At 43.4% G+C, this 11,057-nt stretch overlaps 1 protein-coding gene across 4 annotated transcripts in view; it reads right to left on the bottom strand.

Annotated features, from left to right (window-relative positions):
* The window catches only part of tcea1 (transcription elongation factor A (SII), 1), a 34,198-nt gene extending 23,527 nt beyond the window's left edge, over positions 1-10,671 (bottom strand). Inside the window, 4 exon segments of one of the 4 annotated variants that reach the window (NM_001146462.1) lie at positions 3,637-3,745; positions 4,285-4,390; positions 6,020-6,082; positions 10,479-10,614. In NM_001146462.1, the coding sequence (NP_001139934.1) occupies positions 3,637-3,745; positions 4,285-4,390; positions 6,020-6,082; positions 10,479-10,553 (353 nt within the window). In that variant the 5' untranslated portion in view covers positions 10,554-10,614. 4 annotated transcript variants of the gene reach the window in all.
* Between the last annotated feature and the right edge of the window lie 386 nt (positions 10,672-11,057).

Genomic DNA, 11,057 nt, shown 5'->3' on the forward strand with positions numbered 1-11,057 from the left:
ATTTTATTACGTTTGCAATCGCAACAAATAATCTGCTCAGACCCCAACCAAGGATCATCAAAAGCTGTGCTATAAATTCTCAGACAACCCAAAGATTCCTAGATGCCCTTCCAGATTCCCTCCGCCTACCCAAGGACGTCAGAGGACAAAAATCAGTTAACCACCTAACTGAGGATCTAAATTTAACCTCGCGTAATACCCTAGATGCAGTCGTATCGCTAAAAACAAACAAAAAACATGTCACAAGAAACTAGCTCCCTGAAAATACCCGAGGCATGAAGAAAGCTTCCAGACAATTTGAACAGAAATGGCGCTCCACCAAACTGGAAGTCTTCCGACAAGCTTGGAAAGACAGTACCGTTCAGTATCGAAGAGCCCTCACTGCCGCTCGATCATCATATTTTTCCAACTTAATTGAGGAGAATAAGAACAATCCAAAATGTCTTTTTTTGGTACTGTCGCAAAGCTAACTAAAAAGCAGCATTCCCCAAGAAAGGATGGCTTTGACTTCAGCTCGCGATGAATTCATGAACTTCTTTGACGAAAAGATCATCATCATAAGAAAGCAAATTACGGACTCCTCTTTAAATCTGCATAAAAACCTCGACTGTCCTGAGTCACCACAGAACTGCCAGGACCCTCAAGTTTTTTAATCCTGTATCTCTTGACACATTCAAGAGATACACATTCTGGCACCCCAATGGTGGAACAAGCTCCCTCACGACGCCAGGACAGCGGAGTCAATCACCACCTTCCGGAGACACCTGAAACCCCACCTCTTTAAGGAATACCTGGGATAGGATAAAGTAATCCTTCTAACCCCCCCCCCCCCCCGCCTTAAAAGATTTAGATGCACTATTGTAAAGTGGTTGTTCCACTGGATATCATAAGGTGAATGCACCAATTTGTAAGTCGCTCTGGATAAGAGCGTCTGCTAAATGACTTAAATGTAAAAATGTAAATGTAGTCATGGCCTCTAAACCTTCAAGCTGCAAACTGGACCCTATTCCAACTAAACTACTGAAAGAGCTGCTTCCTGTGCTTGGCCCTCCTATGTTGAACATAATAAATGGCTCCCTATCCTCCGGATGTGAACCAAACTCACTAAAAGTGGCAGTAATAAAGCCTCTCTTGAAAAAGCCGAAACATTCACCCGGAAAATGTAAAAAACTAAAATCGTCCTATATCGAATCTCCCATTCCTCCCAAAAAAATGAAAGCTGTTGCACAGCAACTCACTGCCTTCCTGAAGACAAATAATGTATATGAAACGCAGTCTGGGTTTTAGACCCTATCATAGCATGGATTGCACTTGTGAAGGTGGTAAATTACCTTATAATGGCGTCAGACCGAGGCTCTGCATCTGTCCTCGTGCTCCTAGATCTTAGTGCCGCTTTTGATACCATCGATCACCACATTCTTTTGGAGAGATTGGAAACCCAAATTGGTCTACACGGGCAAGTTCTTGCCTGGTTTAGATCTTATCTGTCGGAAAGATATCAGTTTGTCTCTGTGAATGGTTTGTCCTCTGACAAATCAATTGTAAATTTCGGTGTTCCTCAAGTATCTGTTTTAGGACCACTATTGTTTTCACTATATATTTTACCTCTTGGGGATGTCATTCGAAAACATAATGTTAAATTTCACTGCTATGCGGACGACACACAGCTGTACATTTCAATGAAACATGGTGAAGCCCCAAAATTGCCCTCGCTAGAAGCCTGTGTTTCAGACATAAAGAAGTGGATGGCTGCAAACTTTCTACTTTTAAACTCGGACAAAACAGAGATGCTTGTTCTAGGTCCCAAGAAACAAAGAGATCTTCTGTTGAATCTGACAATTAATCTGGATGGTTGTACAGTCGTCTCAACAGCTTTTTTCCATCTACGTAACATTGCAAAAATCAGAAACTTTCTGTCCAAAAATGACGCAGAAAAATTAATCCATGCTTTTGTTACTTCTAGGCTGGACTACTGCAATGCTCTACTCTCAGGCTACCCGGATAAAACACTAAATAAACTTCAGGTAGCGTTAAACACGGCTGCTAGAATCTTGACTAGAACCAAAAATGTTGATCATATTACAAGGCTAAGGCTGATTTCAAGGTTTTACTGCTAACCTACAAAGCATTACATGGGTTTGCTCCTACCTATCTTTCCGATTTGGTCCTGCCGTACATACCTACACGTACGCTACGGTCACAAGACGCAGGCCTCCTTACTGTCCCTAGAATTTCTAAGCAAACGGCTGGAGGTAGGGCTTTCTCCTATAGAGCTCCATTTTTATGGAATAGTCTGCCTACCAATGTGAGAGACGCAGACTCAGTCTCAACCTTTAAGTCTTTATTGAAGACTTATCTCTTCAGTAGGTCCTATGATTGAGTATAGTCTGGCCCAGACTGTGAAGGTGAACGGAAAGGCTGGAGCAACGAACCGCCCTTGCTGTCTCTGCCTGGCCGGTTCCCCTCTCTCCACTGGGAGTCTCTGCCTCTAACCCTTTTACAGGGGCTGAGTCACTGGCCTACTGGTGTTCTTCCATGCCGTCCATGAGAGGAAGACACTGTACTGGTGACGTAGTAGTAGTAGTGTGTTGTAGTAGTAGTAGTGTGTTGTAGTAGTAGTAGGTGTGATGTAGTAGTAGTAGGTGTGTTGTAGTAGTAGTAGTGTGTTGTAGTAGTAGTAGTGTGTTGTAGTAGTAGTAGTGTGTTGTAGTAGTAGTAGTAGTGTGTTGTAGTAGTAGTAGTGTGTTGTAGTAGTAGTAGTGTGTTGTAGTAGTAGTAGTGTTGTAGTAGTAGTAGTAGTGTGATGTATTAGTAGTAGTGTGTTGTAGTAGTAGTAGTGTGATGTAGTAGTAGTAGTGTGTTGTAGTAGTGTGTTGTAGTAGTAGTGTGTTGTAGTAGTAGTAGTAGTGTGATGTAGTAGTAGTAGTGTGTTGTAGTAGTAGTAGTGTGATGTAGTAGTAGTAGTGTGTTGTAGTAGTAGTAGTGTGATGTAGTAGTAGTAGTGTGTTGTAGTAGTAGTAGTGTGACGTAGTAGTAGTAGTGTGTTGTAGTAGTAGTGTGTTGTAGTAGTAGGTGTGATGTAGTTGTAGTAAGTAGGTGTGTTGTAGTAGTAGTAAGTTGTTAGGTTGTAGTAGTAGTAAGTAGGTGTGTTGTAGTAGTAGTAAGTAGGTTGTTGTAGTAGTAGTTGTAGTAAGTAGGTGTGTTGTAGTAGTAGTAAGTTGGTAGGTTGTAGTAGTAGTAAGTAGGTGTGTTGTAGTAGTAGTAAGTAGGTGTGTTGTAGTAGTAAGTAGTAGGTGTGTTGTAGTAGTAGTAGTAGTAGTAGTAGTATTAGTAACTAGCTACCTCTCTTCCCATGGTTCAGGACTGCCCCTGGGTGGGAGACGCCGTACTGAAGAGGTAGTGTAGTAGTAGAGTAGTGTGTAGTTGTAGTAACTATGTACCTCTCTTCCCATGGTTCAGGACTGCCCCTGGGTGGGAGACGCCGTACTGAAGAGGTAGTGTAGTAGTAGAGTAGTGTGTAGTTGTAGTAACTATGTACCTCTCTTCCCGGGGTTCAGGACTGCCCCTGGGTGGGAGACGCCGTACTGAAGAGGTAGTGTAGTAGTAGAGTAGTGTGTAGTTGTAGTAACTATGTACCTCTCTTCCCGGGGTTCAGGACTTCCCTGGGTCGGAGACACCAGACTGGTGGGTGTTGACGACTCTTTCCTCTTCTCCTCTAACGACTTGTCTCCACCTCCTGGCTCATCTGCCGTCCAATGAAAATACAGGATCTGACATTACACCTGGGGCTTATTCAGAGGGGTGTAACTTCACATTCAGGTAGAGGAGTAGTACTCAGGAAGTGCTGGAGTCCCCACAACAAGTACAAGTAAATCCAGCTGAAATGTGTTACATGTCGATAACGTTTAAACTAGTAATGATGAGTTACTAACCGAGGAGTAGAGGATGAGTAACTACCACCATACTGGGAAAAAACTAACTAAATAACTGACCAGAAGATAGAAGGGACCAGGATGTAAACTAGTAATATGTTACTAACCAAGGAGTTTATTCCAGGACTTGGTCAGAGAGGTTGAGTGTTAGGCAGTCTATACCAGTACTGATCCACTAACAGATGGGACCAGGTTACATGTAGAATAGTACTGATCCACTAACAGATGGGACCAGGTTACATGTAGAATAGTACTGATCCACTAACAGATGGGACCAGGTTACATGTAGAATAGTACTGATCCACTAACAGATGGGACCAGGTTACATGTAGAATAGTACTGATCCACTAACCTAGGAGTTTCTTCCAGGACTTGATAAGGGCCTTGGCCAGAGAGGTGACCTCATCGTCGGTACTCTGCTTCCTGATGGCGTTCACCGACATCCCAATCCTAGTGGACTGGAGAGGAGAGACCAACGTTAGGCTGCAGGAGAGACATGGGTTCAGTAGAGGGAGAGAGAATAGAGTTCACTACTTCTAAACCCCGACACATCTCTCCCTCCATCTCTCCCTCCATCTCTCCCTCCATCCCTTATTCCCTCCATCCCTTATTCCCTCCATCTCTCCCTCCATCCCTTATTCCCTCCAGTACCTGTAGTAATTATAGAGTCATTGGTACAGCCCTCAGCATACTCCATCTCTCCCTCCATCTCTCCCTCCATCTCTCCCTCCATCCCTTATTCCCTCCATCTCTCCCTCCAGTACCTGTAGTAATTATAGTCATAGGAACAGCCCTCAGCATACTCCATCTCTCCCTCCATCTCTCCCTCCATCTCTCCCTCCATCCCTTATTCCCTCCAGTACCTGTAGTAATTCTAGTCATTGGAACAGCCCTCAGCATACTCCATCTCTCCCTCCATCCCTTATTCCCTCCAGTACCTGTAGTAATTATAGAGTCATTGGTACAGCCCTCAGCATACTCCATCTCTCCCTCCATCCCTTATTCCCTCCAGTACCTGTAGTAATTATAGTCATAGGAACAGCCCTCAGCTCCCTCCCTTATTCCCTCCAGTACCTGTAGTAATTATAGTCATAGGTACAGCCCTCAGCATACTCCATCTCTCCCTCCATCTCTCCCTCCAGTACCTGTAGTAATTCTAGAGTCATTGGTACAGCCCTCAGCATACTCCATCTCTCCCTCCATCCCTTATTCCCTCCAGTACCTGTAGTAATTCTAGAGTCATTGGTACAGCCCTCAGCATACTCCATCTCTCCCTCCATCCCTTATTCCCTCCAGTACCTGTAGTAATTATAGAGTCATTGGTACAGCCCTCAGCATACTCCATCTCTCCCTCCATCTCTCCCTCCATCTCTCCCTCCATCTCTCCCTCCAGTACCTGTAGTAATTCTAGAGTCATTGGTACAGCCCTCAGCATACTCCATCTCTCCCTCCATCTCTCCCTCCATCTCTCCCTCCATCTCTCCCTCCCTCCATCCCTTATTCCCTCCAGTACCTGTAGTAATTCTAGTCATTGGAACAGCCCTCAGCATACTCCATCTCTCCCTCCATCCCTTATTCCCTCCAGTACCTGTAGTAATTCTAGAGTCATTGGTACAGCCCTCAGCATACTCCATCTCTCCCTCCATCCCTTATTCCCTCCAGTACCTGTAGTAATTATAGAGTCATTGGTACAGCCCTCAGCATACTCCATCTCTCCCTCCATCTCTCCCTCCATCTCTCCCTCCATCTCTCCCTCCAGTACCTGTAGTAATTCTAGAGTCATTGGTACAGCCCTCAGCATACTCCATCTCTCCCTCCATCCCTTATTCCCTCCAGTACCTGTAGTAATTATAGAGTCATAGGAACAGCCCTCAGCTCCCTCCCTTATTCCCTCCAGTACCTGTAGTAATTATAGAGTCATTGGTACAGCCCTCAGCATACTCCATCTCTCCCTCCATCCCTTATTCCCTCCAGTACCTGTAGTAATTATAGAGTCATAGGAACAGCCCTCAGCTCCCTCCCTTATTCCCTCCAGTACCTGTAGTAATTATAGAGTCATTGGTACAGCCCTCAGCTCCCTCCAGTACCTGTAGTAATTCTAGAGTCATTGGTACAGCCCTCAGCTCCTTCAGAAGGTCCAGTGCCCCTACCTGCAACAACAAAGTGAGGGTTAGGTTGAGCACAGATATTCTAGTTTAGGTCGGCAGGTTGGTGCTGCAACAACATCATACTGGGGGTTAGGTAGAGGAAGGATGCATCAAGTTTGAGGATACAGTGCATTCGGAAAGTATTTTCCACAATTTGTTATGTTCCAGCCTTATTCTAAAATGGATTACATAAAAATATTTCCTCAATCAATCTACACACAACACCCCATAATGAAAAAAGCAAAAACAGGTTTTTAGAAACAGCTGACAGAGATTGAGAGGATCTTCAGAGTAGAATGGGAGAAACTCCCCACATACAGGTGTTGCCAAGCTTGTAGCATCATACCCAAGAAGACTCAAGGCTGTAATCGCTGACAAAGGTGGTTTAAAAAATATATAATAATAATATAACCTTTATTTAACTAGGCAAGTCAGTTAAGAACAAATTTGTATTTACAATGGCGGCCGAACCCCCGGCCAAACCCAGACGACTCTGGGCCAATTGCCCGACGCCCTATGGGACTCCTATTCACGGCCGGTTGTGATACAGCCTGGAATCGAACCAGGGTCTGTAGTGACGTTTCTAGCACTGAGATGCAGTGCCTTAGACCGCTGCGCCACTCGGGAGCCAAAAAACTTTTTTTCATTTTTTATATACATTTGCAAAAATGTCTAAAAACCCGTTTTTGTTGTCATCATGGGGTATTGTGTGTATATTGACGAGAAAAACAAAACAATTTGATCAATTTCAGAATAAGGCTGTAACGTAAAAAACTGTGGAAAAAGTCAAGGGGTGTGAAAATTTCCCGAATGTACTGTATCTCCTTCTAGTCTTGTACTGCTGGTGAAAGGCATGTTATTATAATCAGATGTTTATTTATTTATTTCACCTTTATTTAACCAGGTAGGCTAGTTGAGAACAAGTTCTCATTTACAATTGCGACCTGGCCAAGATAAAGCAAAGCAGTTCGACAACATACAACAACACAGAGTTACACATGGAGTAAAACAAACATACAGTCAAATAATACAATAGAAAAGTAAATATACAGTGTGAGCAAATGAAGTAAGATTAGGGAGGTAAGGCAATAAATAGGCCATAGTGGCGAAATAACTACAATTTAGCATTAACACTGGAGTGATAGATGTGCAGAAGATGAATGTGCAGGTAGAGATACTGGGGTGCAAATAAGAAAAATAATATAAACAAAATAAATAACAATATGGTGATGAGGTATTTGGATGGGCTGTTTACAGATGGGCTGTGTACAGGTGCAATAATCTGTAAGCTGCTCTGATAGCTGGTGCTTAAAGCTAGTGAGAGAGATATGAGTCTCCAGCTTCAGAGATTTTTGCAGTTCGTTCCAGTCATTGGCAGCAGAGAACTGGAAGGAAAGGCGGCCAAAGAGGAATTGGCTTTGGGGGTAACCAGAGAGATATACCTGCTGGAGCACGTGCTACAGGTGGGTGCTGCTATGGTGACCAGTGAGCTGAGATATTATCTAGCAAAGACTTACAGATGACCTGGAGCCAGTGGGTTTGGCAACAAATATGAAGCGAGGGCCAGCCGACGAGAGCGTACAGGTCCCAGTGGTGGATAGTATATGGGGCTTTGGTGACGAAATGGATGGCACAGTGATAGACTGCATACAATTTGCTGAGTAGAGTATTGGAGGCTATTTTGTAAATGACATCGCCGAAGTCAAGGATCGGTAAGATAGTCAGTTTTACGAGGGTATGTTTGGCAGCATGAGTGAAGGAGGCTTTGTTGCAAAATAGGAAGCCGATTCCAGATCTGATTTTGGATTGGAGATGCTTAATGTGAGTCTGGAAGGAGAGTTTACAGTCTAACCAGACACTGAGGTATTTATAGTTGTCCACATATTCTAAGTCAGAACCGTCCAGAATAGTGATGCTAGTCGGGCGGGTAGTGATCGGTTGAAGAGCATGCATTTAGTTTTACTTGCATTTAAGAGCAGTTGGAGGCCACGGAAGGAGAGTTATGACATTGAAGCTCGTCTGGAGGTTTGTTAACACAGTGTCCAAAGAAGGGCCAGAAGTATAGAGAATGGTTTCGTCTGCGTAGAGGTGGATCAGAGAATCACCAGCAGCAAGAGCCACATCATTGATGTATACAGGGAAAAGAGTCAGCCGAGAATTGAACCCTGCGGCACCCCCATAGAGACTGACAGAGGTCCGGACAACAGGCCCTCCGATTTGACACACTGAACTCTGAGAAGTAGTTGGTGAACCAGGCGAGGCAGTCATTAGAGAAACCAAGGCTATTGAGTCTGCCGATGAGGATGTGGTGATTGACAGAGTCGAAAGCCTTGGCCAGGTCGATGAAGACGGCTGCACAGCACTGTCTCTTATCGATGGTGGTTATGATATTGTTTAGGACCTTGAGCGTGGCTGAGATGCACCCATGACCAGCTCGGAAACCAGATTGCATTGCAGAGAAGATACGGTGGGATTCGAAATGGTCGGTGATCTGTTTGTTAAATTGGCTTTCGAAGACGTTAGAAAGGCAGGGTAGATAGATATAGGTCTATAACAGTTTGAGTCTAGAGTGTCACCCCCTTTGAAGAGGGGGATGACTGCGGCAGCTTTCCAATCTTTGGGGATCTCAGACGATACGAAAGAGAGGTTGAACAGGCTAGTAATAGGGGACGCAACAATTTCAGCAGATCATTTTAGAAAGAGAGGGTCCAGATTGTCAAGCCCAGCTGATTTGTAGGGGTCTTTCAGAACATCAGCTGACTGGATTTGGGTGAAGGAGAAATGGGGAAGGCTTAGGCAAGGTGCTGTAGGGGGTGCAGGGCTGTTGACCGGGGTTGGGGTAGCCAGGTGGAAAGCATGGCCAGCCGTAGAAGAATGCTTATTGAAATTCTCAATTATGGTGGATTTATCGGTGGTGACAGTGTTTCCTAGCCTCAGTGCAGTGGGCAGCTGGGAGGAGGTGCTCTTATTCTCCATGGACTTTACAGTGTCCCAGAACTTTTTGGAGTTTGTGCTACAGGATGCAAATTTCTGTTTGAAAAAGCTAGCCTTGGCTTTCCTAACTGACTGTGTATATTGGTTCCTAACTTCCCTGAAAAGTTGCATATCACGGGGGCTATTCGATGCTAATGCAGAACGCCACAGGATGTTTTGTGCTTGTCAAGGGCAGTCAGGTCTGGAGAGAACCAAGGGCTATATCTGTTCTTGGTTCTACATTTCTTGAATGGGGGCATGCTTATTTAAGATGGTGAGGAAGGCACTTTTAAAGAATAACCAGGCATCCTCTACTGTCGGAATGAGGTCAATCTCCTTCCAGGATACCCGGGCCAGGTCAATTAGAAAGGCCTGCTCGCTGAAGTGTTTTAGGGAGCGTTTGACAGCGATGAGGGGTGGTATTTTGACCGCGGACCCATTACGGACGCAGGCAATGAGGCAGTGATCACTGAGATCCTGATTGAAGACAGCGGAGGTGTATTTAGAGGGCAGGTTGGTCAGGATGATATCTATGAGGGTGCCCGAGTTTACGGATTTGTACATGGTAGGTTCCATGATAATTTGGGTGAGATTGAGGGCAACTAGTTTAGATTGTAGGAGAGTAATATAGGAGAGTAATATTGCCAATTTCACAGTCAAGGATGTCAAATTTGGTTTATTCCAAGATGATAATGATTTCAATTTCTTGGTCAATAATTTCATTGTATTACTGTATTAGTATTGTATTTTCTTAAGCCTACCCCCTTATTAAAAACAAAAATTCCCTTAAAGTCATTGCATCATACAACCTGACCTGTATAACTGAATGTATATAAGACCACTGTGACGTTTCTAAAGTGTTTTATTTCTAGTCTTTTTTCATTATTATTTGTTTATTTTTCTTAAACCTGTGTGTTTAGTTCCGTACTTTGCATTTTTTTTTAATGTATAATCCAACTGCGGTATATGTTTGTGCAATTTGGAAAGTTTATTTGTTTAAGTGTTATGTATTTATTTCAGTTTCTTAGTTCCGACTGGCACGTAAACCCTACTTCAATGACCTGCTATCTTAGCAACTACATAACTAGCTAACTGTTGTTAGCTTAGCTAGCTAGTTATTTGCTTAGTTAGCTAGTTATTTGCTTAGTTAGCTAGTTACTTGCTTAGTTAGCTAGCTAGCTAACATCACAATAACGTTTGACTACCATGCACCACTGAACTAGCTAATGTTAAACGACTACGAAGAGCCAGTAAGACCAATATTTTTTCCAAATGTGACATTCAACACCATAGGACGACAACTGCTAGCTAGTTAGCTATGTGTGTCTAGGTTTTGAACTCCATTTGCTAGTTTAGCGTTAGCATGCTAACGCAAACACCAGCCAAAAATAATGGGAGCCAATCCATTCATGTCAGAACACCTCACCCCGCTTTTCTTCTGCGCCATTTTATCCATCTTCTTCGCAATTCTTATGATTTCCTCTTCTTCTTTTTTACCCATTGTGAATAATTTCCTCTAAAACGTTCAAATTGCAAAGAGAGGAAATCGTTGTCGACAAAGGGCACCGGGCGTTTGGCGGGTTGTCACTAGTTACCACAGCTACAAAGTCGGAAGGCCCGCCTACCCGACCAATCAGAAGAGGGAGTATGATGACGCGTTTGCCGAGCGCCTTGAATGGGTAAAAAAAACAATTAAAAGGACGATCAATTATTTGGTTATTTTGTAGATATTGTAAAACAACCCGTTATAAATGCAAAGTGTTAATCGGATGTCTTATTCAAACTCAACAAGCTTATCATGATGTTTGTCCTTACTCATAGTTACTTGTCTTAACCCAAATTAAGGTTACTCCAATATACGCATTGTTTTTCAAATGGCACATCGACAAACAAATTGACCCATCTTGAGAATATATTTTTTATATTAAATGTTCACAAGTAAAACGTACATAGTTACACAGAAATGTTCACAGAAATGTCTATTTTAGAAATTGGCCGATTTTTT

This window comes from Salmo salar, chromosome ssa03 (assembly GCF_905237065.1).
Source record: "Salmo salar chromosome ssa03, Ssal_v3.1, whole genome shotgun sequence".
Taxonomy (NCBI): Eukaryota; Metazoa; Chordata; class Actinopteri; order Salmoniformes; family Salmonidae; genus Salmo; species Salmo salar.